The 24227-nt window shown below is 51.3% G+C and overlaps 10 protein-coding genes across 10 annotated transcripts; 5 read left to right on the top strand and 5 right to left on the bottom strand.

Moving 5' to 3' along the window:
* Positions 1-1406: 1406 nt before the first annotated feature.
* Positions 1407-2250, top strand: An12g00710 (uncharacterized protein; the record flags this gene model as incomplete). Its single annotated transcript, XM_001395123.3, has 2 exons — positions 1407-1598; positions 1654-2250. The coding sequence occupies 2 exons, from the start codon at positions 1407-1409 to the stop codon at positions 2248-2250; spliced, it is 789 nt and encodes a 262-aa protein (XP_001395160.1).
* A 771-nt stretch (positions 2251-3021) lies between these two features.
* An12g00700 (uncharacterized protein) lies at positions 3022-4165 on the top strand (the record flags this gene model as incomplete). Its single annotated transcript, XM_001395122.1, has 3 exons — positions 3022-3151; positions 3209-3510; positions 3584-4165. 3 exons carry the CDS (start codon positions 3022-3024, stop codon positions 4163-4165), a joined length of 1014 nt encoding a protein of 337 aa, XP_001395159.1.
* A 2442-nt stretch (positions 4166-6607) lies between these two features.
* Positions 6608-6844, bottom strand: An12g00695 (hypothetical protein; the record flags this gene model as incomplete). The annotated part of the gene is made up of 1 exon (XM_059750646.1): positions 6608-6844. The coding sequence occupies one exon, from the start codon at positions 6842-6844 to the stop codon at positions 6608-6610; it is 237 nt and encodes a 78-aa protein (XP_059601764.1).
* Positions 6845-8088: 1244 nt separating this feature from the next.
* An12g00690 (uncharacterized protein) lies at positions 8089-11587 on the bottom strand (the record flags this gene model as incomplete). The annotated part of the gene is made up of 3 exons (XM_001395120.1): positions 8089-8558; positions 8626-9127; positions 9176-11587. 3 exons carry the CDS (start codon positions 11585-11587, stop codon positions 8089-8091), a joined length of 3384 nt encoding a protein of 1127 aa, XP_001395157.1.
* Positions 11588-12294: 707 nt separating this feature from the next.
* On the top strand, positions 12295-14668 carry An12g00680 (uncharacterized protein; the record flags this gene model as incomplete). The annotated part of the gene is made up of 3 exons (XM_003188817.2): positions 12295-13009; positions 13126-13160; positions 13481-14668. The coding sequence occupies 3 exons, from the start codon at positions 12295-12297 to the stop codon at positions 14666-14668; spliced, it is 1938 nt and encodes a 645-aa protein (XP_003188865.2).
* Positions 14669-16094: 1426 nt separating this feature from the next.
* Positions 16095-17246, bottom strand: An12g00670 (uncharacterized protein; the record flags this gene model as incomplete). Its single annotated transcript, XM_059750645.1, has 1 exon — positions 16095-17246. The coding sequence occupies one exon, from the start codon at positions 17244-17246 to the stop codon at positions 16095-16097; it is 1152 nt and encodes a 383-aa protein (XP_059601763.1).
* A 324-nt stretch (positions 17247-17570) lies between these two features.
* An12g00660 (uncharacterized protein) lies at positions 17571-19279 on the bottom strand (the record flags this gene model as incomplete). Its single annotated transcript, XM_001395117.3, has 5 exons — positions 17571-17786; positions 17847-18149; positions 18206-18366; positions 18418-18731; positions 18789-19279. The coding sequence occupies 5 exons, from the start codon at positions 19277-19279 to the stop codon at positions 17571-17573; spliced, it is 1485 nt and encodes a 494-aa protein (XP_001395154.1).
* A 1290-nt stretch (positions 19280-20569) lies between these two features.
* On the bottom strand, positions 20570-20901 carry An12g00650 (uncharacterized protein; the record flags this gene model as incomplete). The annotated part of the gene is made up of 2 exons (XM_001395116.1): positions 20570-20743; positions 20806-20901. 2 exons carry the CDS (start codon positions 20899-20901, stop codon positions 20570-20572), a joined length of 270 nt encoding a protein of 89 aa, XP_001395153.1.
* Positions 20902-21189: 288 nt separating this feature from the next.
* An12g00640 (uncharacterized protein) lies at positions 21190-21868 on the top strand (the record flags this gene model as incomplete). Its single annotated transcript, XM_059750644.1, has 6 exons — positions 21190-21192; positions 21249-21287; positions 21324-21379; positions 21424-21455; positions 21508-21608; positions 21695-21868. The coding sequence occupies 6 exons, from the start codon at positions 21190-21192 to the stop codon at positions 21866-21868; spliced, it is 405 nt and encodes a 134-aa protein (XP_059601762.1).
* A 479-nt stretch (positions 21869-22347) lies between these two features.
* Positions 22348-24203, top strand: An12g00630 (uncharacterized protein; the record flags this gene model as incomplete). The annotated part of the gene is made up of 8 exons (XM_059750643.1): positions 22348-22555; positions 22620-22860; positions 22931-23118; positions 23166-23204; positions 23255-23384; positions 23440-23667; positions 23751-23785; positions 24100-24203. The coding sequence occupies 8 exons, from the start codon at positions 22348-22350 to the stop codon at positions 24201-24203; spliced, it is 1173 nt and encodes a 390-aa protein (XP_059601761.1).
* Between the last annotated feature and the right edge of the window lie 24 nt (positions 24204-24227).

Genomic DNA, 24227 nt, shown 5'->3' with positions numbered 1-24227 from the left:
TTTCCTCTTTTTTTGCTGACCATGGTTGGAGGAATGACTGGTGTGAGCAGCGATGTACTTGGCTGACGATTTGTCCCTACGGAATCGAATCGAAATTGGATCTAGAGAAGCAGACGAAGAAGAGGGGTAAAGATCCCATGGCATTTCTGCACGTAAGAGCCGGCCATGAAAGGGCCCTAATCGGGGGAGATGCTGCATGGTGTAGTTGTAGTGGAGAGTCGTAGCGTGGTGTCTTGCTTCTCTCAGTGGTGGGATAGCGTCCAACCCCCTCCTCAATCCCGGTGCACGAACTTAAAATTCCTCGGTGCTGCAGAATGGAGATGTCGGTGACAGGCCGTCTCCCCTCTGGTGTGAGTGCGATTGGCTGGGGAGGTTTCTATTGATAGGTGAGTGGCTCGGGAGAGTGTGCTCGTGGAGGGCGGCAAGGGAAGAAAAGCATGTTGTTGATGGAGGGGAGATGGAGGGACGATGGAAGGGCGAGCAGCGAGGATGGTTGGCTGTCTGCTGCAGGCCTGGCTGCCCGTGAAGCCAATGAGACCAACGAATTACCCGCCGGCTGGGATGGCGAGAGGACGAAGCGGGGATTTGACTGGCAAACAGCTGCTCTCGCTCTTCCCAGAATAGAAGATGGCGGGTGACAATCCCATCACACGCATTGCACTAACCAGACTAACTGGACTGACTATCTAACCGGGCTCTCTCATCCGCTCATCTTCTTCCCCCCGGCGCTCTCTTAAAAGGCTGCTGTAGCCGCCAGGGCGTTCTCTGCCCTTTTCTTCTCTTTCTTTCTTTCTTTCTTTCTTCAGCAAGCTTGTCTTGTCTGACTACCCGTGGTTTAGAAGTATCCCCCCTGTGCACTGGCTGCACTGGTTTTTTGTTTGTTTGTCTCTTCGTCGCTTGTTATACTACATCTTAATTATCCCCTCCCCCCGCCTTTCTACTATCAATATATCAAAAAACCCCCTCAAATCTGCCCCATTCAATACACGAGCTGTGCTCTGTGTAAATGCTTGATTGCTTTTATTGCATCTTGTTCGGATACTTCTAAACCATACAACCACGTGACGGTTCATTGTGTTGTCGCCGGTCGACTTCTAGTGTTCTTGTCATATCAGCTCAGACGACTTGCTGGCCTTGTCATTTATTCATTCCAACATCTATCTAATATTTCTGGTTGCGTGTCAAGGACTGGATCCTGTCAAAGAAAGCCTCGTTGTTATACATTTGCACAGCCAACCAACCAACCCAACACAAGGCTAGACTTGAATCGACTCTGGTAGTCTTTCCATCTCGGCCTTTTATAACGACGATTTACTCCTGCCATTGACACGATTATTTAACCATTACGCCTTCATTCTGCTGCATATAATCTAATTCTTAGTATAACCTGGTCAATCTCTCTCAACATGTCTGCTGTTCAGCTCAAGTTCTCGCTGCGCACCTCCTCCAATGTCAAGACCGTCCATCTGGTCGGCTCCTGGGACAACTACTCACGTCAGATCCCCCTCTCTCGGGATGATGTCAAGCCAGGCGCATGGACTGGCAAGTTCCGCTTCCAGACCTCCATGCTGAAGCTGGGTGGCCGCTACTGGTACTACGTATGTGACTTTGCCCCCCTGCTATTGAGTGACTCACCACGCTGACTTCGTATAGTACATCATGGATGGTTACCATGTCTCTCATGATCCCGCTGTTGAGTACACGGTTGAGCCCACCACCGGCCGCAAGTTGAACATCCTCGATGTTCCCGGTGGCAAGAAGTCGTCCCAGCCCGCCCCCAAGCACCACCGGGGCTCGACAGACTTCGTCAAGGGTCGTGCTCCTTCTCCGTCCAAGATCCACCACCCCAAGCCGTCCAAGCCCTATGCCTCCCGTCAAATCCGGGAGACGGACTTTGCTCCCACCATGGAAGACCTCACCATGCGGTTTGCCGACTCCCGTCTGTCGGACGAGTACTCGCTCTCCAACAGCCCGCCCAGCTCGGTTGGCTCGTCCCTGTCGTCTCGCTCATCTGGCAGCACTTCCCCGTCATCCCTGTCGTCGATGAGTGACCCACCCACCCCGATCTGCCACTGCGAGCGCTACGGAATCACTCGCAAGGGCGACCGGGTCAAGCTCGACTGTGGCGGCAGCCGATGCGGCTATGTTACCGAGTCGTCTGAGGCTAGCTGCTCCGAGTCCGACAGTGATGAGGAGTACCGCCGTGCCCGCAGCGGTGTCCGTCGCCAAGGCATTGTGGTGCGCAGGTAAATCATAACAATTTGTTGCTGCTTTTTGCCTTGCTTTGGTCAATTTTTACCCACCCTCATGGGAGTCGCTTCCCGCGTCGAAAGACCGAACACGCCGTGCTTTGGATGTCCCCCCTCTTTCCATCAAAGAGGTTAGTCACTCCTTTGGCAGTTACCTGCCGCGCCAATTGAAGCCGCCTTTGAGCATGATGCTATAAAATGCAAGAAAGAAAACCAAGAAAGACAAAAAAAAAGGGTACCACCCATCTGGATCATGGCAGTCTGCCATGAAGGAGCCAGATGCGCTACGTGGAGGAGATGGGATAGTTGGGGATGTGGGAGAGGAAATAGGAAGGAATTTGGAAAAAAAGAGACAAGAACCGCTCTATACCGGTCTCGGATGGTATAGCCAGGTGGATGAAGGATGAAATGAAACGAGCGACGTCAAGGTCATGTTAGCTACGTTGTTCACATAGGATACGAATGATGAGTGATGACTTGCCTATCCTTAGCCTGTAGCCTAACACGTTATCACTATATTGCTCCTCATATAATTACTATTGACTAGTAGTATGTAATTGAAGTGCTATTCTCGGCAGCAAAACCCGGGAGAGAACCTCATGGATGAAATCTGTCGGAAAGTCCAAGCTTTCCCCCGCAATCGGATATCCCGAGCACCGAGTCTACTTTAAAATCTGGGGCAATCCTTGGGCTACAATTCTCCTCTTTGTTATACATCAGTTCAGACTATCTTAATCTATATATCCAAATAATCAACCTAGAAGAAGCCATCATGCCCCCACCTCCCCTCACCGTGCAATACAAAGAAGCCAACGGCAGTAAAATCACCACCGACATCTACCTCCCGTCACTAGAACAACCCACCACCAGCGGAACTGACACACCAAAGAAATATCCCGTTTGTACGTCTTAGTTCCCCTCCACTGCATCAATATGCCAAGTTACTAAGAAGCTAACAGTAATCAACATCCATGGCGGCGTCTTCATGCTCGGCCACTCGCGCATGGTTTCCATGCCGCAAGTCGACGACTGCCTGTCCCGGAACTGGATAGTCGTGGTACCCAATCATCGCCTCTGTCCGCAGGTAAATATGCTCGAGGGGCCAATAACCGATGTCCGCGACCTGTTGGCGTGGATTTATGATGGGGGTTTGGATGCGTTTCTTGCCGGTGCAGGTGCAGATGCAGCGCTGTATCGCGTTGATATGGATCGGGTTATGGCATTTGGGACGTCATCGGGGGGAACGTTGGCGTTGTCGTTGGTGAGTATACCCACACTCTATCTTCTTGACCTCTACTATATGCATATCCAATCGTACTAATAATACAAATCAGGGCTACTCCGTTCCCCGCCCTGTCGCCGCAATCCTCGACTTCTACGGCGCCGTGCACTTTACCCACCCCTTCTGGACCCAACCTCTCCCGGACGTCCAACGCACTCTCCCACCCCTCGACCCTGCATTCCTGCAAAAGATCTATGACGAGTTCCCCGTCCCCACGGACAGTTCCATCTCGTTGGAAGGCCAGACAGAACTTGCTGGCGTTGGCGGGAAGCCCGCTGCTAAAGGCCCGGATTTCTCCCGGCCCCGGGACGCCTTTGCCCTGACGCAGGTGGCTAATGGGACGGTCTTGCAGGCTTGTTATCCTGACAGGGATATGAGGGAGGTGGATCCAGTGATGCATGTCGGGAAGGACTTCCCGCCGACGTTTATTGTGCATGGGGATTGTGATACGAAGGTCAGTATTGAGGTCAGTCGGGAATTGTGGAGGGTGTTGAGGGAGAATGGGGTCGAGTGCGGGATGGTGGAGGTGCCCGGGGAGGATCATACGTTTGCGATGGGGATGAAGGTTGGAGGGAGAACATGGGAGTTGCAGAGGGAGGGGTTTGATTTTCTGGAGAGGGTTATTGCGCGGTAGATAATAGTAAGATAGGGGTTGGTTTGGTGGTGGGTGGTGAAGAGGAGAGGGGGAGGGGCAGGGTTTCATATAGATCATGATAAGAGTAAGAATCAAGATCTAGCAGTTCTTATTCCATTGGCCTTTTAGCTTATTTGGTATTAGACAATCTCGGGGATTGTCCGATGTGTGTGCTGTATAATGTGGAAAGTGGTAGGATGTCCACCAATGCACGACAATGATAAGCTAGGCTGCAACTTATGCAATATTCTGGGATGGCCGGTGTCCGCGGGATCCAGGCCCTCTAGGCTGATGCCAATCTTAGGCAAGCATTTAAAATCCTCTCGCTAAATGCTAGTACAGTTCTTCAGCTGGTTTCAGGGTATAACCTAGATAGCAGTAAGAGTAGTAGTCGTCTAGTCATACTTTAGTCTAATTCTATACACGTGGTCATCGGCCTAGTTCATGGCCATAACCAGTGTAAATTGTTATGGATAGTCACAGAAAGTACTAAGGAGCTTACAGTAAAAGCTTGACTGTAGATGTGAATAAATTCATCTTCATCAATCAATCCATTTGTCATGATAGTTTACCGACTGCCTTTCTAATGGAAGTACACCGAAAAGGACAACCCTTGGCTCCATCGAAGAAGACGTTTTGTTCACTTTCTTAACCGGGAAAGATGGACACAGAATGGTTGCCTGACGCGTCTGACTCAGGCCTCCACACAAGGTGGATCTGGTTAAGCCCTATTATCCCAATCAGGGCAAGTCACGGGGACTACTATTTTGGGCAGGCGAGGATGTGAATGGCTCACCTTCGCAGTGCTCGGGCCCAGCAACGACACGATGCCCACTTTTCCTCTCCATCGTCCGCGGTTGACTCGCTTCTCCTCCGTCCGGGCGTCTGTCCAGCTCATCCCAGTTTCAGCCCTACGGTGCCAGGGGCCAGTTCAACCTGCCTTTGAGTGGTTCATCCAACCCGGCCACTCCGTCCCGGTCTCTTCTCAGCCTCAGCCTTCCTCCAATCCCCTCTTCTCTCTCGGACAACTAACCACCTTCATCCACGCTATACTGGGCTAATTTCCTGGTTAAGGAATTTCCCTCAAATCACCGGCCGGGTCCCGCTGCAGCCTTACGGCTCCCAAGGTCCTCCCCGGAGAACCGCACCGACACTGAACTCGTTCCAGTGGCCCACGGCACGGAGAAGCAATTTCCAAACAAGAGACTGCCCTATAGCGGACCCAGCTGAATCTGCTTTCCCCTCTTTCCTTTCTGCTACAGCCTCTACACGAGGTCCAGCTCACCCATAATGACCACCTGACTTGTCTGTTGCAGTCTGCATCCTCTTACTCCATTCCATGCCTCTCAGGGGGGTCTGGGGAAGCCTTTAACGGCTCCCTTTCGAGTGGGTAACCGGTGCCCGGCAACCCCTCAGAAAAGCAGGGAAAGCGTCGGAATCAGCTGTCATGGATGGGCGTGGCCTAGTTCTGCACTACTCGGCGTTCAGCCCGACAAGCGTCCCCCACTGATCGACTCCGGTTTGCCCTACGACTATTGCGAAATCCGAAATAGACCAATCTGCTATGGGTTGACGTTTGCCCGGCAGGATGGGTCCTCCTCATTTCCCTCTTTTTCTCTATTTCCTTTTTTTCTTTTTCCCCTCCATTCTCTCCTCTTCCTTGATTGTCTACTTTTTTGCTTTCCCGCTGGCCCTTTCCGTCACGCTCTCTCTTTCTCTCTCTTCCCTCTTCCCCCCTCCCCTTTTCCCTTCTCCCTTCTTTGCTCTCTCTTGTCGCTAGTCCTGTTCGTGATGGACCGAGTTCTTCCAGATTATTCCCGAGCATTGAATTAAGGGTTCCTTTGAATTTCTTCTATGGATGCCTTGCATCGACCTTCTGCAGTCGCATTCAGCATCAAGGCGCCTTAGAATGACAAGCTCGCCAGTTCTAGATCCTTGGTATTGTCGTCACTTGGAACTTGGTTTCTATCATGGTCCTGGGTCGCCTGAATGGTCGGTGTTCTTATAATTGATTCCATCCGCGATCCACTCCCCACCTCCATCGCACTCACCACTTTACTCCTCGACCCTCAGTCATTCCTTGACCACCACCCTCAGACCTGTCTCATCACCACGCGGGACGTTTGATTATTTCAAGTTGTGTCTTTTTTTCTTTCTTTTTATCTACCACCCCAGTACAAACTCATCGTTCGACCACTACTTCTACTACCACCACCACATCATGTGTTATCTACTGGTTGAGCGATTTTCGGTGTGCAGATGTCTTTACTTTCAGCACGCGGTAGATCCGTGTGAAGCATATGGCCAGCGTGGCCATGTGGTGCAGGAGAAAATCGTCCTGGTCGGCTACACCTGTTCCCGACACTCATTGAGATGCAACGGAAACAACGCTCGAGACCCAACCCTGCCGGATTCAGGATATTCCAGCATTAAGGGTTAAACCTATCTGCTCAAGGACAGTAAGAGGCAGCAGTCGCGGGACGTCTGCCTCAACTGTCGTTCGATTTTATTCCTGTTCGATGCATGCTCAGTTCGATTCGATTTTGGCTTGGCCGGTTCGCCAAAACTCTTGCTAGATATATGCTTTTTTTTATTGTCAACGCCGTGGGGCTGCGCTCTCGTCACCGTTTTCTTTATAATTGTGTGTGTGCGCGCGTGTTCAGTCAGCCTGTTCTGCATAGCGTTGCGTTGTGTTGCGTCGCAAAATCCCCAGTCACGATGAGACGAGAAATGTGCGACGATCGACTGGGCGGAGAGTTTTGTCTCAATAAATTATGGTAATAGAGGAGGATTCAATTGAGGAAATCGGGGTCGTATCAGGGATACACCAGTTGGGGGATACCAACATCTATCTATGCATTATCTAGCTGGCCTACCTACATTCGTTCAACTTATAATCATTTATTGTTTACGGTCATATGAACATGTACTTATGCATGGCATCCGATCTACCTACCAATGGATAGATCATCCCGTTAGACGAGGGTTAAAGTTAAGCGATAGTGAAATACTTGAATGACTTGTCTATTGCACTATAGATCCCGAGAAGGATCAAAACTGCGGTGACCAAGTGCGAAAAAGTAAAACCCAATTCTACCAAGTCCCCACAGCTAGATACCTATTCATAGAACCAATCTCGCATGATCATATCATATCAAGTACTGTAAGCAAGCGGTTCAATAGCCCACAAAAGACCCTAGTACTCGTCAACCTGTACCCACAACGGAATCTCCAACTTTCCAGAAACAGCATAATAATAACAGAGTGAGTGACATCTCGCTTGTCTACGTGTACTTCATAAGCTTTACGCATCCTAGTAGCCACCACTAAAGCCTATGAATTCACCAGCAACTTTCCACTTATGAACGAACTAACTAAATAAGTAGTGTGTTATTCGCATGTAATGTATGAGTAGTATGCATGCATGTATTGATGTATACTTGTGTTAAGTAATAATGTTCACTATGTATGCATTCATTGCACGATGGAATGGAGAAGGACGCGATTTAGTTGAGGAGTAATCATTGATGTTAGTACTAGATTCGTGTTCAAGTCTTGTTTTCAAACTATGAGGTGTAATAAGTATATTAATTTTTATGGATTGGAGTGCGTACAGTGTAGTAGCTGTGTATACTATGAACTAAGTATATCAAGGTGGGAAGAGAGAGAGAGAAAATCTCAACTCTAATTGGTCTTGAAAAGAGCAACCAACCAACACACGGGAACAAAAAAGTTAATATACTCATGCATGCTTCAAGCAAAATGAAACATATAGAATACAATACAATAATACAGCACACAACTCCACTCCACTCCACCCCACTCCACTGAATTACACCCGATTGATGAGAATTTGACTTTTTTTGCTTCTTGGCTTGATTTCTCTTCATCATTGAACAGGGGAAAACAACAAAATACAAAATCTAAATCGAGCCAAGAGCCCCATGGCTCAATCCCTTCGCTAGACCGACCCGGAGAATACGGAGAATGTCATCTCCCGTTGCGTCTTCTGGTAGACCGGCACGCCAGTCCCAGCCGCGTTCGGTGGAGGTAGTAGTGGAGTCAGCGTCCGCGCGAGGGACAAGCACGCCGGAGCTGGCGACGGAACCGGAGCCCGAGCGAGTGCGGGCGGATTCGAGAATGTCATTGCCGATGAGGGAGAAGGTGCTTGATGCTGTGAGGGAAGAGACGGACTTCTTGAGCATGGCGCGGGGGGAGGGAGGAAGGACAGAGGAGTCGGAGGTGTGGGCGCGCTTGTTGGAGTGGTATTGGATGAGCGTGGAGCGGAAGCATTCTTCGCATTGAGCGTAGACGCGCGGAGTCACGGTCTGGAGGTCCTCGATGGCGGAGAGGATGGTGAATTGTTGGGAGACGGAGAGGAGAGGAGTGGATTCTGCCAATCAGATGGTTAGAATATGGGTCTTACAAATGGTACTTTGTGAGATGAGAGGGAGTCTTACGACCAATGAAGGGTAGGGCTTCGCCAAGCAAGGTTAACAGTCCATCGACTTGGACAACAGAATCGCGATCTGGATCGTACAGACCACCGTAGATGCTGTCTGCCGCGCTGCCAATGACAGCCACCAAAGCCTGGGCCGCCGCTCGTCTTCTGGCTAGAGGCTTGAACCGAGGTCGCTGTCCTTCCTTGAGATTGAGAGCCTCGTCGCGAATCTCGTAGAAGCGACGCAGAGTTGCATATCCACTGAAATAATACTGGAGAATAGTAGCGGCCTCTTCATCTGTGTGTGCAATCGCCCCCAAGCCAAACTTGGGGTTCTTGATCAGAGCTTCAAGCTGCTCGTCCAGGTCGGTGGATTCGGGAAAGGCGCGGGATTGAACAAGACTGTATGAGATGAGCAGGTCGACAATAGACTTGACCTTGCGTCGGTTATGTGCGCGAGCATAGCACAGAAGGGCAAGTCCATATTCCTGAGAGTTTGCTACGGTATTATCACCATAGCGCTGAGATGGTTAGCTCGAGTTCACATAGTATCAGTAAGCGACACCTACCTCAGCAACCTTCCTTCCGTGTTGATCCAAATCCATTTCACAGCACAGCTGGACCACTCTATCTACCTGCTCAACACTACTCAATGGTATCTTCTCGAGCAGTTCCGCGACACTCGTCTCCAGTTTCTCGCGGTCATCCAAGCGGCTCAGGATCTCGATGGCCATCTCCCATCCCTGTCGCACGCCCGTTTCGGACTCTAGGGTGGTTCGCTCAGACAAGCCCGACGCATACTCGCTAATCACATCGTTCTTGTGAACGCGTCGCGCAGGCGCATTTCCAGCCTGACCATAGGAAAGAACCATCAAGTCATTTTCGCTCAGGCCTGGCATGGATTTAGGACCAGCCCCAGCCTCTAGCCAGCCGCCAATAGACGCAAACTCAACCACGGCAGCCGCTACGCACAGCGACCAAGTCCGAAGCAATTCTAGGACACCATCCACGTTGCCTTCAAACACGGAAGCAAGTCCGACTTCGAGGCTGCTCATCGAGTTGACGCGGAAGCCAGCGTCGTCGGGCTCGGCGCTGGTTGCATGGCTAAAGGCCAAGTCAAGGCGACGGAGATAGGCGTTCCGTACACTGCTGGAGGAGGCGTTGGGTCTGGACAGCCTGGAAAACAGGTCGGAGCTGGAGCCCTCCTCGTCATCCTCTCCATCCCACCACACAGTCATCGCAATCGTGGCTTCAATCCAATCCTCCGCGTGGTTCATGACCACACTCGTGTCACCGAGGATGATGCGGTACATGGACCGAAGGTTTTGGTAGATGGCCCAAGGGACTTTGCTCTCGGCCATGCGTGCGTTCTGAGCAAAGGAGAACATCGGGGCAGCAGCAGTGGCCTTCAATCCGAAGTTGACTGCCTGGAAGCGGTTCTCTGCAGCTGGAGGCGCGGGAGATGCCTGTTCACTGCCTTCGGCGAACTCCTCCAAATCTGTCACGGCGGCAATCACCCGTTTTCTATACGTAGCCCACTCTGGGCCTCGGATGTCCCAGTCCCCGTGCTGCACGCTGGGGCATGAGTCGAGGATCTGGAGGGCCCGGTTAACGCACCTCTGAATGTTCTGCAGCTGTGCGCCACGGTAGCCCGACTGCGGCAATCCATCCTCCAAGGCCGACCGTGCATAGTTAAAATCAGCCGAGCGCAAAAGGTCCGCCGCCTCGGGGAGATGGCCACGCAATACAGCAGCATTGATCAGTTCCCAAAAGTTTGGAGAAGCCGTAGGATTGGGCTCAATCTCTTTCAATGCTTGCAGCTCATCGGTAAGAGGCATATGGTTCTCATCAAGCCAGTCAAGAAGGAGCTTGGGTATGGGCGTAGGGGTATTCGTCCGAGCAGGGGCCAGTAATAAATTGCGCGCTGGAAACCCCAGGGGGCTTAGAAGGCTGGGCTTGGGTGCCAATTGAGGAGGATGATGAAGACGCAGCAGCAGGGATGCCAGGAAGCTTGCTTTCGTGACGTTCGAAGCATTGTCTCCGGGACCGATGCCGGTTCCTGTACTCTGACCAGCGCTATCCTGACTTGTGATTTCCTGCCATGTTTCCACGAGTCTGTCGCAAGAGTCTGAGAGAGCGACCTCGAAGTCGGTGTTATTGTAGTCAGACTTCTTCACTTCATCGTGCATGCGGCAGACTTCATCCTCGGTATTCATGATGAACTGGCTTGGCTCGTCCACGGCAGCCACGCGCGATCGCGAAGCGAAGTTCCGCACGATTGACGGCATCGCCGAATCCTTCTTGGGCGACAGCTTGCCTTTCCGCAGAGGCGACTGGTTCGCCCACTTTTCATCAAGCTTTGGGCGCTTTGCTTGTGTCGTGGAATTTGAGTAGATCGACTTCCGTTGGCCAAGCGCGGCGGACGGCGCAGAGATGGAATCGCCAAGCTGGGACTCCAGGAAGCTGAAGCGAGACCCTGTGGCCTTTTCTGTAGTTCCCAAGTCCATAGCGTTGTCGGTCTGTTCAGCTTCTTCCTCCGGCAGAACTTCCTCTTCGCCCTCCGCATCTTGGTCGGTGGCATCATCATCCATCCGTGAATCCGCGAAGCCGTTGGAATTTCCAAAGCTAGTCGACTCGGCAAACCGGCTGCCATTTGTAATACTAAACAGCGATTGCGACTTCGCAAAGGACTTGGTTTGCGTGGTCTTCTTTCCTCGGGGGAGGGCAAAGTCGGTGGAAGCAATGGAGGAGCCGAAGATACTGTCGTTGGGATTGATGTTCCCGGACTTGGTGAAGAGGGAGCCAGAGCTCATCTGGGAGCTGCCGAACATGCTGCTGGAGTGAGGGTGGCCTTGCGGAGTGAAGGAATTGGATGCGGAGGGCGGAGCGCCTGCGGGTGTTTCTGACAGATTACTGAAGACACTGCGGGAATGGCCGGGGGTGGACGGCGGGCTTGATTCAAAAGGGGATTTGAAAGACATGCTGCGACAAGGCTAGATTAATTGGTAAGGTGCCCGGAGATAATGGAGGAACAATGGACGCGAAGAGTGAGGAAGGATAGAGCTGCACCTCAGTTGGGGGGCGGACAGACAGCGTAAGAGGCGGGAAATAGGGACGCGCAAACAATTTAAAGAGGGCGGGTCATTGAGCCAAAACTGAAGAATCGACAAGCAGCCGGGCAGAGCGAGAAAGAAGCAACACGCCCGTCCAAGACCGCTGTGTTTCTGGAATCTGAGATTCTACTGTTTCGCCGGCCAACAATTAATTCTCCCGAAGTTCGAGACGCGCGCCGGGCGGTGAGACATACAGTCATGTGATAGCACATAAATTCACGTGACTGGCTTAAGTCAGATGATGTCACATGAGACTGGGAGCCTGAGTCACCTACGCTACGCCCGATCGGGCCCGTCGTATCCGCTAAGATACATGTAGTGCTGATTGGCTGGAGGTTATCCATGGATCGGGTGCCCGAAGAATCAGAAAGGAGAAGGTGCAGAATGGCTGTGATGCACAGCCTGATGATCGTCAAAGGGTCTCGTATCGGCATGAGCCGCAGCAGTGCGCCTTGTCCGCCGTAAGGCTCGGAAGCATGATATAAGAACCATGGAATGGCGTCGATTCCATGAATTTGGGATTGTGTTCTCAGAGCCATCAACTAGCAGTCTACTACTACTCTCCTGCTAAACATATGGCTACTTACGACCCTTCCCTGGTCTCCAATGACCCGACCTTGGTCGGTTCTCGACCCTCTGACTATGGGGCATCTGTGGATGAGAAGCTTCCAAGCGAGCAAAGCGCCTCGCATGTCTATCAGATTCATAACACGCTGTTCCGACACCATTACAATGTGACCACCGCCCAGGGGATGCAGCTGTACCGGGTGGAGAACTCCTCTTGTACGCCCAAGAAGCCAGACCTTACCTTCCACGCGGGGTCTAACGAAGCCGGCCCGATCGTGGCCGTCTGCAAATTCCTACATTTTTCGAGACATATCAAGGTCGGTCTGGGCGATCCCAGCGATATCAATGGAATTATATACGAGGATCTGCTAGCGCAAGATCACCGACATGCCAAGTATCGTTGGCAGATGACGATGCAAACTGCTCAGGGCCCGGAACGGCACTCGTTCCTCTGGACCCGGACACACTCAGTCGGGATTAAGGAGGATAGCAAGACGAACAGCTTGAGTAATCGCAACTTTAAACTCGTTGAGGAGCAGACCGGCAAGGTCGTGGGGGTATTCACCAATGCTGTTTGGAAGTACAAGGAGACTGGCAGGCTTGTAATGTTTGTGGATCATGGGGAGGAATTCGACCTGATGGCACTGATCACAGTGCTGGCCTTGTACGAGAAAGCCCGGCGGCGCAGGGATTCTGCTGCTGCTAGTGGTGGCGGCGGTGGTGGTTAAGAGGAAATTGGGATTCTTCGATATGGCTATTCTGCAGTTCCCTTTTGCGATATGAGATACCAGGTTGATTTTCTGCATTTTTGTTCTATATCCTATCATAATATCAATAAGCACAAAGTTTTGGTGCTGAGGACCGTGTTGATGACGTAATACGATCCCGGCTCCAAAGAAAGATTGAAATGCTTCAGCCTTGACTTTCTTGTCTTTCCCCGCCATTTTCTTCGAGATAGCGAATCTAAGCGACAGCTTCATGCGAAAGGAGTCAACCGTGGGTCCAAAGTCCCTCGGATCTAGCATGGCCAGCAGTAGCTCCTGCACCACGTTCAATGGCACTTAGAAGACCCCATCGCAAATCGCGCCACGGCTGCTTGCAATGCAAGCGAAGGCGGGTGAAGGTATTCTCCTATTTCCGCAACCTTCTTGTGGAATCCTCCCTGTGTCTCGTCTTACTTACTGACAATCCCAGTGTGATGAGTTACGACCCTCCTGTTCAAATTGCTCAAAACGTCTAGCAACCTGCGAGTATGACTCCAGCTCATCACTGCTATGGACAAATGAAGAACCCCCTTCTCGCACACGGTCCACGAAGTCTAGCCCAGCAGGAGCCTCCCAGTCTGACTCTGCTGCGGCTACGACTGCCAACTCCCTCAACATCCTGGGAAGATGGGGTGATGCATTCGCCGCCTCGCAAGCAGTCCCCAGCTTGAACATCACAGACCTGGAGCTGATGATGCAGTGGTGCAACTCAACGCACAAAAGTGTGTCTCGGGGCGAACACACGGACCACATTTGGCGCTTTCGCGCTTCAGAGGAAGCAATCACGCATCCTTTCCTAATGCATGGGTTACTCGCGCTTTCCTCTCTGCATATTGCACGAACAAAGCATGATACCCAGCAGCGTCCCATTTATCTCAGCACTGCAGTTGCACATCAGGCTCAAGCACTGGCACTTTTCCGCGAGAGGCTAAGCGATATCAACTCATCTAATGCAAGGGCTATGTTTGCATTCGCCAGTGTTGTGGTCTACTACACTTTTGGCTTACCTCACGCACCCGAGTCTAGCGATCCATGGGCAAACGTGGATGACCTGATTCAGATATTCACGCTCGCGCGCGGGGTTCAACATATACTCAAGCAAGCTACTTCGGTCATAAAGAGCGATGAATGGAGCATGATTTTCAAGGTGGAAGACCTGAATGAGGACTACTTGAGAGACGCACAGTCAAGCTTGGAGCGGTTGCATGAGGTGAACAACGCTTGCGGGGCTCAGGACGACACCCATGACACAGCTGCGTACGAGATTGCACTTGACCGTCTGGCAGAAATGCTGGCTGAGGCTCGTACTGGTCTATCCTCTGTGTCGATTTCCTGTCGATGGGCGATCAGACAACTGCCTGAATTCATGGAACTTTTGCGGGAGCGCAAACCGCTAGCTTTGGTTATGCTAGCATATCACTGCGTTGTCTTCCATCACCTGAGGGATGCATGGTATATGGGGGATCGGGGTAGCAGAGTAGCACGGGCATTATGGGAAGTTCTGGACGATAAATGGAGGCCACTGATTGAGAGTCATATGCTGGAAATATTCGGAGAGACACATCCAGTTAATACGCCTGATACAGCAGGAATAGAACATCAGGAAACCATTTCGTGATTCATTGATTCAATAACTGGACATTTACAAGCGACGACAGCTCCAACTATACAGAGATAGGCTCCTTTGATTCGTCCTTCCTTTTCTGTCTTGGTGCTCCCGCGCTCGAGAAGCCATTCCACTTCTCTCGGATGGATAGCAGCGAAAACGATCAACACGGACAACGCCAGCAGTCCGTCCAGCACGTAAATGAACACTTCATGCTGCAGGAGGAACCCATCCGAGCCCTCTATATACTCGACTACACGACAGACCGATCGGACGATGATTAGAACACGCGAGCTGTACAAGGCGAACATATGCTTCCTCCAGGGAATCAAGGGATACCGCGACTCCTCAGCTGGCCGACTTGCTATGCAAGCCAGGACAACCAGCGCGCTCACGACAAAGAAACTGAAGAAAGCAATCTGCACGATCAGACCACCCACGATGATTTGTTGTCCCATACTCCGGGAGCCATTGACCATGATTCCCGCCCCTGTATCCACATTAGCACATCACACAACATCACCTAGGCACAGCACGCACTCACCCGACACTTGCATCAAGAAGCTGAGCATATCTCCGGCAACAAATATGTTGGTCATCCAGCCCACCCGGATGATTGCCAACTCTCCCCATTTCACGAGGGCAATGATCTGACACAACTCCATGTATATGCTCGCAGCGAAGAGAGCCGGTGCAACCAGCAGCAAGGTGCTCTGCATGACGTACGGACCGAAGTCCAGTGGGGAGACTGAGATGCCAACATGGCGCGGCCGGTGTATCCTATTGCCTCGACCGGTTGGTCAGTGATATTTCAACATTGAAATGGTTGGCATACAGTAGCTTCCAATGACGAGATGGGTTGAAAACCTCATCCATGTCCGGAGCAGACGATAGGTATGAAAGAGGGTTGCTAGCATAAAGAGAGCCGCGAATACAATCGCTGCAGATATTAATAGATTGCATTGATAAGCCACAGCCGCTATGCGAATTTTAAGACATTTTGTTTGGTAGGCATGAAGTCTATCACTGCATGAAAACAGTATGTTGATAGACAGAACAAATTACCTTTCTGGAACAGAATTTCCATTTGTATAGAGGATCGTCTCTCATCATGTCCTGTATAGAAATTTTTTCTATGTGAGGCTTTACGATCTGCAACCTCGTATGTCTCGTACCTGTTTCCCGATTGGGAAATACAGTCATACCCACGGCGGATCCAGACCGAGCGTATCAGGAGTGATGAACATCCTTTTACATTTCTTGAAAATGACTGATATATGCAGGACTTCTCCCTTGAATGAGACTCTCATCCCATAAGTACTACAGTTGTCTATATATATCCACTTTCCCTACGACCCCCTCACCACCACACCCACCCTATACAACGCCCCAACCCCATACATACACCAACAAACAACTTTGAACACACTCAATAAATCTACAACCGACTCTCCCTCTCCTCCCCATTCACCAAAACATACCTAAACCTCGCCCTCCCTTCCTCCATATCCCTCAACGCCTCATTCACCTCTTCCATCCTCCTCGTCTCCACCCACGGCACGACCCCCTTCTCCGCCGCAACCTCCAACATACACCTAATATCCTCACGACTCCCAATATTCGACCCCGTCACATTAACCCCCTTCCCAATCAACTCGAACGCCCTCATCCTGGGCAACGGCTTCTCCGGCGCCCCCACCAACACAAACGTGCCCCCGGCCTTCAACAACCTCAAATACTTCCCCAACGGCATATCATCCCCATCCACCGTACAAAGAATCAAATCCACCGATCGACTCCACTTCTTCTCCCACCCTTTCTCCTCCCCAGTCGCAATAAACCCATCAGCCCCTAACCCTTTCACAGCATCCTCTCTCTTCATATTACTCCTCGATATCCCAATGACTCTCTCACAGCCCAGCGCCTTCGCAAACATAATCCCCAAATGCCCCAGCCCGCCTATCCCCACCACCGCTACCGTCTTCCCCTTCCCATTCCCATCCAGATACTTCCTCAACGGCGCAAACACCGTCGTCCCCGCACACAACAACGGCGCCGCAACCTCACTCTTCAATCCCTCCGGAATCCTGAACGCGAATGCCGCAGGCCCGCGCCACTTTCGCGCGAATCCTCCATACGCTATAACATCGCTTCTCTTGCCCGTCTCGTTGTCCCAGTACCGGCTGTTATACGTGCCCGTGATGCGCGGACAATAGTTCTCCTTTCCGGCGACGCACTCCTCACAGGATGGTTGTAGGCAGGAGAGGGTTTGGGCGCCGATGCCGACTCGGTCTCCGATCTGGAGTGGTGTGGTGTTGGGGTAAGCTGGGGAGGTGGGGATGGAGGAGCCGATTCGTGTCACGATGCCGATGATTTCGTGGCCCACGATGCAGGGGTAGGTTGTTGTGTTGGGACCCCAGCCTGAGCGGAGGGTGTGGAGGTCGGTACCGCAGATGCCGCAGTGGGTTATGCTGATTTCGATGTCGTGGGGAGTGAAGGGTTTGGGGGTGTAGCGGGCGTAGGTTAGGGGCGTGGTGGGGGAGTGGGAGAGGTAGCCGTGGAAATGTTCGGGGGGTTGGGTTGGTGGCATTGTGAGGTGTGAGTTGGGTTGTGTGGTATGGCGGTAGTGGATGGTGTAGGTGTGAAGGTGGTGAGTGCGGAGAAGAAGTTGATATAAAGGAGGAATGCGGAGAAATGCCGAGGTCCGTTGGTTTAGTTGAGTTGGTTGATTGGAACAGCCGAATGTGGAATGTCCGAGTTTGTGTGGATCTACAACACGTGGTTGGTGGCTACTTTAGTTACCTCGGAGTATTCTATTATAATGTGGAGGATGTAAGTTTAAATGTAGTTTAGATTGTTAAAAATAATGCTTGTGCGCACGTCTGTGGCAGGTATCATAACTCTTCATAGGTATCTATACACCCCTCTCCTGGCACCACTTCTCTACCTCCTTCGCCAACTTGTCCCGCTGATCCCGCACCATCTCCATCATCGGCTCAACCTGCTTTGCGTAAGCATCGTAGCCCTTCTGTCCGTCCGGTCCCAGGCCATCCCCCTTCTGCGGGGCCAGGTACGTGTCGTAGACCGAAATCATCAAGTCCATCACAGCGGACAGCTGGTTCGGGAGCCACTGTGTACCGTTAGTCGCTTGGCTACTACGATTATCAGGAAATGACTGGCATAGTCTTACCGTAACAATAGGGCTTCCGCCGGTGGCAGTAGGATGCGGCGTGCGGCGGATAATGTACTCCCGGGCAAACAGCCAGTGCCGCCAACGGAAGCTACGCACATGGTTGAGTGTCTTCAGGAGAAGAATCGCCGTCTCGGTATCCGCCAGTGCAAAGTTGCGCACCCCGACCTCTTCCGATTTCGAGTTAATGTGCGCGAGGAACTCGCGGTGGGGAAGGGGTCGGTAGGCGCGGAATTCATGCAGCACCTTGGTTAGCGGGTTGGAGGGCATGGGGATTTGGCAGAGGTGGTCGAGTAGTGGAATCTGCGCTGGGCATCAGCTTGAACTGTTTATGTAAATGGTGTGGGATAGCTGCTTACCATGCTGTCGTTTGCACCACTCTCTCCGCGGAAGAAAAGAGGCTTGTTGTCGAGCACCCCGTCGTAGACGACTCCGTTGGGGAACATGGACTGAGATGTGATTCCGAAAATGAAGACGCGGAAGGAGAGGTAGTCCTGGGGCTTGGAGTTGGCCCACATATCTGGTAATGTTAGTTGGAGTGTAATGGTACATATAGGAAGGGTATACATACCCTCCATGGCTGCTTCGATCTTTTCCATCGACTCCAGGATCTCTCGGAACCCGTCGTTGACTACCGAGCGTGGTCCACCCTGCTCAACGGTGTCGACAACCTTGACAGCTCCACTGATGAGGCCGCTCGAGTACTTGACCATGTCCACATGGGTCAGGATGAACCCTGCCTCTGAGCTCTTGGGGTCGAGGCCGTACTCAAAGGCGCGGACCAACCTAAGGTTAGGGTAGACCAGGCCCTTGGACGGTTCAGCCAAGGTGTAGTTAAAGAGGGAGTATGCAGCTGCATAGGACAGGAAAGGAGGAATGTCCAAGCTGTATCATGTTAGTATATTGGCCATGATAATATGTAGTTACGTGGGCAGGACATACAGCTGAGCACAACGGTACATGGGACGAGCTACAGTCTTGGGCAGAAGGTCCCGTCCCAGACCATAGCCACTCTCCGGGTCCTTGCACCAGTTCTCCCAGCATGGCTCAAGGATATAAGCCGAAGCGAGGAATGAGTAGTCCCGGAACAGTGCAGCGATCATGTACAGGTCCGGCGACCCCTCAGCAGTGACCTGCTTGTCGATCTCATCCGTCAAGTCGGGCAGCTCAGCCAGGACGGCAGGGCCCAGCTCATACTTGGCAAGCAGACCTGGAGTGCCATCTTCCTTGAGTACTGGCATCCGCTCAAGTAGGGACTGTAGAGGCTGGAAGACATCAGGCAGTGAGGTAGGGGCGGTGAGGTAAGGGAGGAAGCCAGTGGAGGTAGTGATAGTGAAAGGGTCCAGGGACCGGGGCAGGGTAGAAGGGTCATCATGGATGTGGGGGAAGCGGTCCACGGTGCTGTTGGGCAAGGGAACTCTAGAGGGAGACATGGTGTGGAGGTAATGTAGTATAGAAGTCTATCCGAGATATGAAGGCAAATGGATGATGACGTGATGACGATGAGAGAGTAAAGGGTTGGTAGAGACCTAAAGTCAAAGTAGAGGAGGATAAGAAAACGGGAAATTTCCTGCTGGGAATGTTTGCGGACACTGGAGGATCTGGGAAGGAGAGCTTGGGAGTCTGAATTGGGCGGGAAAGCAGGCGATTCTTATAATACTCAGAGGCCGGTATCAATTCCGGCCTCAAAGGCACCATTACGAAAGAGGCAGGAAAACTACGTGGGGACCTCAGACTCATTTGCGATAACGTAGTATCATAGATGCTGGACCCTCCTATGTGATATATTGGGGCTCTACGATGATTCTACACGGAAACAACACCCCTTGCAGGCATGTCTGTCCATCAGATGCACGTCCATCGACTCTATACAAACTCTTGGCAAATAAGGGCACGCCAGAATCACGGGGACGCGCTATTCCCGATTGAGCAGGGTATAGTAGCTGCACCATCTGCTCGTTCCGGGGTCTAGCTGCTTGGAGATGGCCATAAAGCTGTTTCTATACAATTTCAGACCCCTAGTAATTGTATAGACCTTTCACTACTCTCGAAAACACATTCAAAACACCCATAATGTCCCTAGAGCCTCGCCGTCTACATTATGAAGCGCTTTATACTTCACCAAATGCCAAGGCTTCATGTCACATGGCCCCCAGCATGATTGGCCAGCATCCTTGGATCGCGCCCGATTAGGCTTTCCTAGTTGCAGGAGGCCGGAATTGGGCCGGCCTCCGATGATAGCCGGCCTTCTTTTATGTCGGTCTGCTATCGCTCCTATCTCGGAGTCCGCCGGCACGTGTCACCGTGCCATTCTTGGCTGATAAGGATGTCTACCACAATGCCTAAAATCAGTGTGTCTGAGACTGGCATATGTTTCTCTTTAAGCAATACAGAACGAATGAACGTTCAAGCATAGCGGCACTTCTTTTACTGCTGCCGTATATACTTCGCATTGCCTTCTTTCAGCAGTTGTGACGCTTAACAGCTAATTTTTTAGCACAGCATGTGGTCTAGATACAAGCTGAATCCATAGTATACAGAGGTGGGTATGAATATTGATCTCTAATGTACATTTTGGGTATATTCTACAAGCATACAGCCATTAGATGCCATGCGGACAACTATACCTGCTCGGTCGTTAGAGAACGGTTCACCGCTAGCCACCAAGGGCTTGAACATACCAGGCAAAGTCTAAACATCGTAAAGAACCGCGGGGTCGTGTATCATGATGTTTGTCCTTGATTCGACTTCCCTCCGCTTGGTTCGTCAACGCTGGGCGAGACCTTCTGTAGCTTCCGGTACTCTTCTTCGAGCGCCCTTTGCATCTCGAACTCCGCCTGTCGTTCCCTGCGGATACGCTGTTTCTCCATGTCTAGCTCGACCGCTTTGTGCATTCCCTAAATCCGAGTCAAGCATTAGCTAATGTAGTCAATCTGGTCAGAGTGCACCAATGACATACAATTTTCTCTTGTTCTTGGGCCCAGTGCACAAAGTAGATGATCCCCGCCGTACCGAGACCAGTCGCGGCCAGTGTCAATTTAGAAGCACGGGACATCTCGTCTTAAATGCAATTTGCAGATTGCGCAAAAAGAAATAAGAAGCAATAATTGGATGAACAGTTGAATGCGCGAGTGGCATCATGTCCAAATCTGCATCGGATTATCGGTGATTATCAGTGATGGCGGTGTCTGGCGGCAAAACCCCGACCGCCTAAGGGGTCATTCGTGGCGTCGGGGAGATCGAACGGCGCATCACAAGCTCACGACTCCACCTCTGTATACTCCTATATTTTCCGACGCTCTCGTTCTAATAGGCGCCTGTTTTGAGAGATAATATTGCAAAGATGGTGAGGAGGATGTGTCGCTCGACTTGGGACTTTGCCATACTGACTCTTTTGGATAGTCCGCTCAGAACTCCGCAGGCATTCAGACCCTCCTCGATGTAGGTCGCATTTGGATTGAACTGGGTGGGGTATAGTTGTTGACCATCTCTATTTCAGGCCGAGAGGGAGGCTCAGAAGATCGTCCAACAAGGTTAGTTTACACCCTCTTTGAAATACCACCGAACCGTTAATCAGTGCTGACGTGTCGCTTTATCCAGCCAGAGAATGTATGTCATTAGACTCTTGATAACCACAGCACCCCGGTTAATGTTCTTATAGACCGCACGAAGCGCATAAGGGAGGCAAAGTCCGAGGCGCAGAAGGAGATTGAGGAGTACAGAAAGCAAAAGGAGGAGGAGTTCAAGAAGTTCGAGGCTGAGGTATGATATTACTATCTGTTCTGCGGGGTTGGGCTCGGCAGGCGCGACATCTGGACGAACATGAAGGTTGACACTACCGTTTCTAGCACTCGAGTGGATACAAGAAGGCCGAGGAGGATGCGAACAAGGAGGCTGAGGTGAAGCTCCAGGAAATCAAGGATGCTGGTAACGAGAGAGGCGGAAAGGTTATTGAGACTCTTATCCATGCGCTGGTCGATGTGAAGCCCGAGCCGTCCGAGAAGATCGTGATCAAGGCATAGAGGAATGATGCCGAATGTCATTGTGGCAGCATGAGGGGTTCTTGTTTGTCATTTGCTTTCAGCCTGTGAATATAGTTCTGGCCCACTGTTTGAGCATTACATAAATTCATGTTGTGTCCTGTCTGACGCTGGCAAAGAGTCAACTTGAGGTTGTCTTGATTCCTCGATGTCCTTATAAGTGCTGCTGGTCAATTTGAACAACCCTGCAGTCACAACTTTGCATCGTGGGGTAGCGCCTATATATTTTAATAATAAACTAGAAAAGCAATACTAGCTCGTTAGTAGCATGCCTTTATTGGCAGTTACGCGCTGTGGATATAGTAGACGTTGATTCGGTGCCTTGATATTGTGGCCTGAGGCATGAAGCGCCCAGTAACTGTTGCGTCATCGTCATCAGGAACACCAGGCGGCCGCCAGATGTATACATTGCTCTCAAATTTCTCTTCATCATCGCATAACTAGTGGGGAGAAATAATAAAATGAGACATGCTGTCGCCGTTCGTAGCGGCGTGAAAAGCATCAAATTCCAGTCTACGTCTGCCAGCTACCCAGCCCTGAGATACTTTCACTCCTCTACGCGTAGGCACAGCCCACAACATCCCAGTGGCCCCGATGCTCTTGATCCACGCCTGGAAGACCTGGGAAAGGTCATTAGGGACGAATACGCGGTAATTAGGAAGGACTACGGTTAGCATGAGCTACTCACTTACCTTTATGATTGGTGTCAAGCTAACTGGTATTTCATTGAAAGATGCCCCAAAACATGCAGTTGTTCTCGCCCATGGCCTGCTTGGATTCGCCGAACTGCGTCTTGCTGGACGTTATCTTCCTGGGGTCCAGTATTGGCGTGGTATCAAGGAAGCTTTGTCAGTGAAAGGGGTTCGAGTCATCACTGCCACAGTGCCTCCCTCCGCATCCATCGAAACGCGTGCTGAAGAATTAGCGAGAGATATCGCTATTGGCGCACCCGGAGAACATGTAAATATTATTGCGTAAGTGTCATTCTAAGACCAGTGATACAGTCTTGTCTAACCCGGAATAGTCATAGCATGGTAAGCGCAGCATCTACTTGCCATTACGGGAGCTGTTATTTACACTTCCCTTAGGGGTAAGAACCAGGAAACTCTACCCTCCAATGGCGGTTGTTAATCAGTGCTCAAGCGGGCTTGACTCTCGATATATGATCACCCATCTGAAGCCGAATGACTTCAAGGTAAAGTCGTTGACGACGATTGCGACCCCACATAGAGGTATGTGTTCGTACAGAACTTCAAGAATACTCACTCAGTGTTTCAAGGCTCTGCCGTTGCAGACTACGTTCTTAAGCAGATTGGCGGTTAGTATGCACTTCGCTTCAACAGAAGCTACTATCTAACGTGGTTTCAGATGACCGCCTTGCCCAGCTGTACTATGCTCTAGACCGGCTAAAGGTAGAAACGGGCGCGTTTGCCCAGCTAACCCGTGACTACATGACGAACACTTTCAACCCCGCAACGCCAGATATTGAAGATGTCCGGTATGTCTCCACTGGGCGAAGATGGTGCCGTCATCAGTATGGCTGAGTTATGCAGATACTTTTCCTACGGGGCGGCAATGCAGCCAAGCTTCTGGTCCGCCTTCCGTCTATCCCACCGTCTTCTGGAACAAACAGAAGGGTACAATGATGGACTTGTCAGCGTTGCCAGCAGCAAGTGGGGAGGATACAAGGGCACCCTTGAAGGCGTCAGCCACTTGGACTTGATCAACTGGAGCAACCGACTGAAGTGGTTGGCCGGAGAAATTACAGGCAACAGACAGAGGTTCGCCAATAGACTTCTAAACCCAATTCATTGGACATGCGAGCGCCCCTGCTGACATTGGCTGGTTGTTTTTTGTCCTATAGGTTCAATGCTATTGCGTTCTACCTTGATATTGCAGGTAAGGCGCGAATGCTCTCGGCACCACATCGGTTGATAACCATGGCTAATGATTCTAGACATGCTCGCTAAGGAAGGTCTCTGACGACCCACCCCACTGCAGTCAAGTTGGAAATCTTGGTGCCTAGAAGTGTACTTGTAACTCGGAAGTATAGATCACTTGGCGATACCCAATTAATTCGTTCCATCAGTCTTTGATACCATTTGCATGGCTCTGCTAGCGTCCGTAACGTGGCGGTGCAACGGAGGGGCTTCTTAGAGTTGTTTTCGGGGTGGCTTAGCATAACCCCGGCTGTAACACGAATCGGAGCCCAGCAAAAACCAGCCCTGCGAGAGGATCGCCGTTCAGTCTGGCTCGCTTTCCCCCGTCAGACGGTGTCAGACTGAGAGGCCCAGAATGGGTCGCACCCACTGTATGAATTAAAAAACCCGGTCAATGAACT

The sequence above is a fragment of the Aspergillus niger genome, assembly GCF_000002855.4.
Source record: "Aspergillus niger supercontig An12".
NCBI classification, from domain to species: Eukaryota; Fungi; Ascomycota; class Eurotiomycetes; order Eurotiales; family Aspergillaceae; genus Aspergillus; species Aspergillus niger.
The sequence above is the reverse complement of the archived record's forward strand: the minus strand, read 5'-3'. Positions and strand labels throughout refer to the sequence as shown.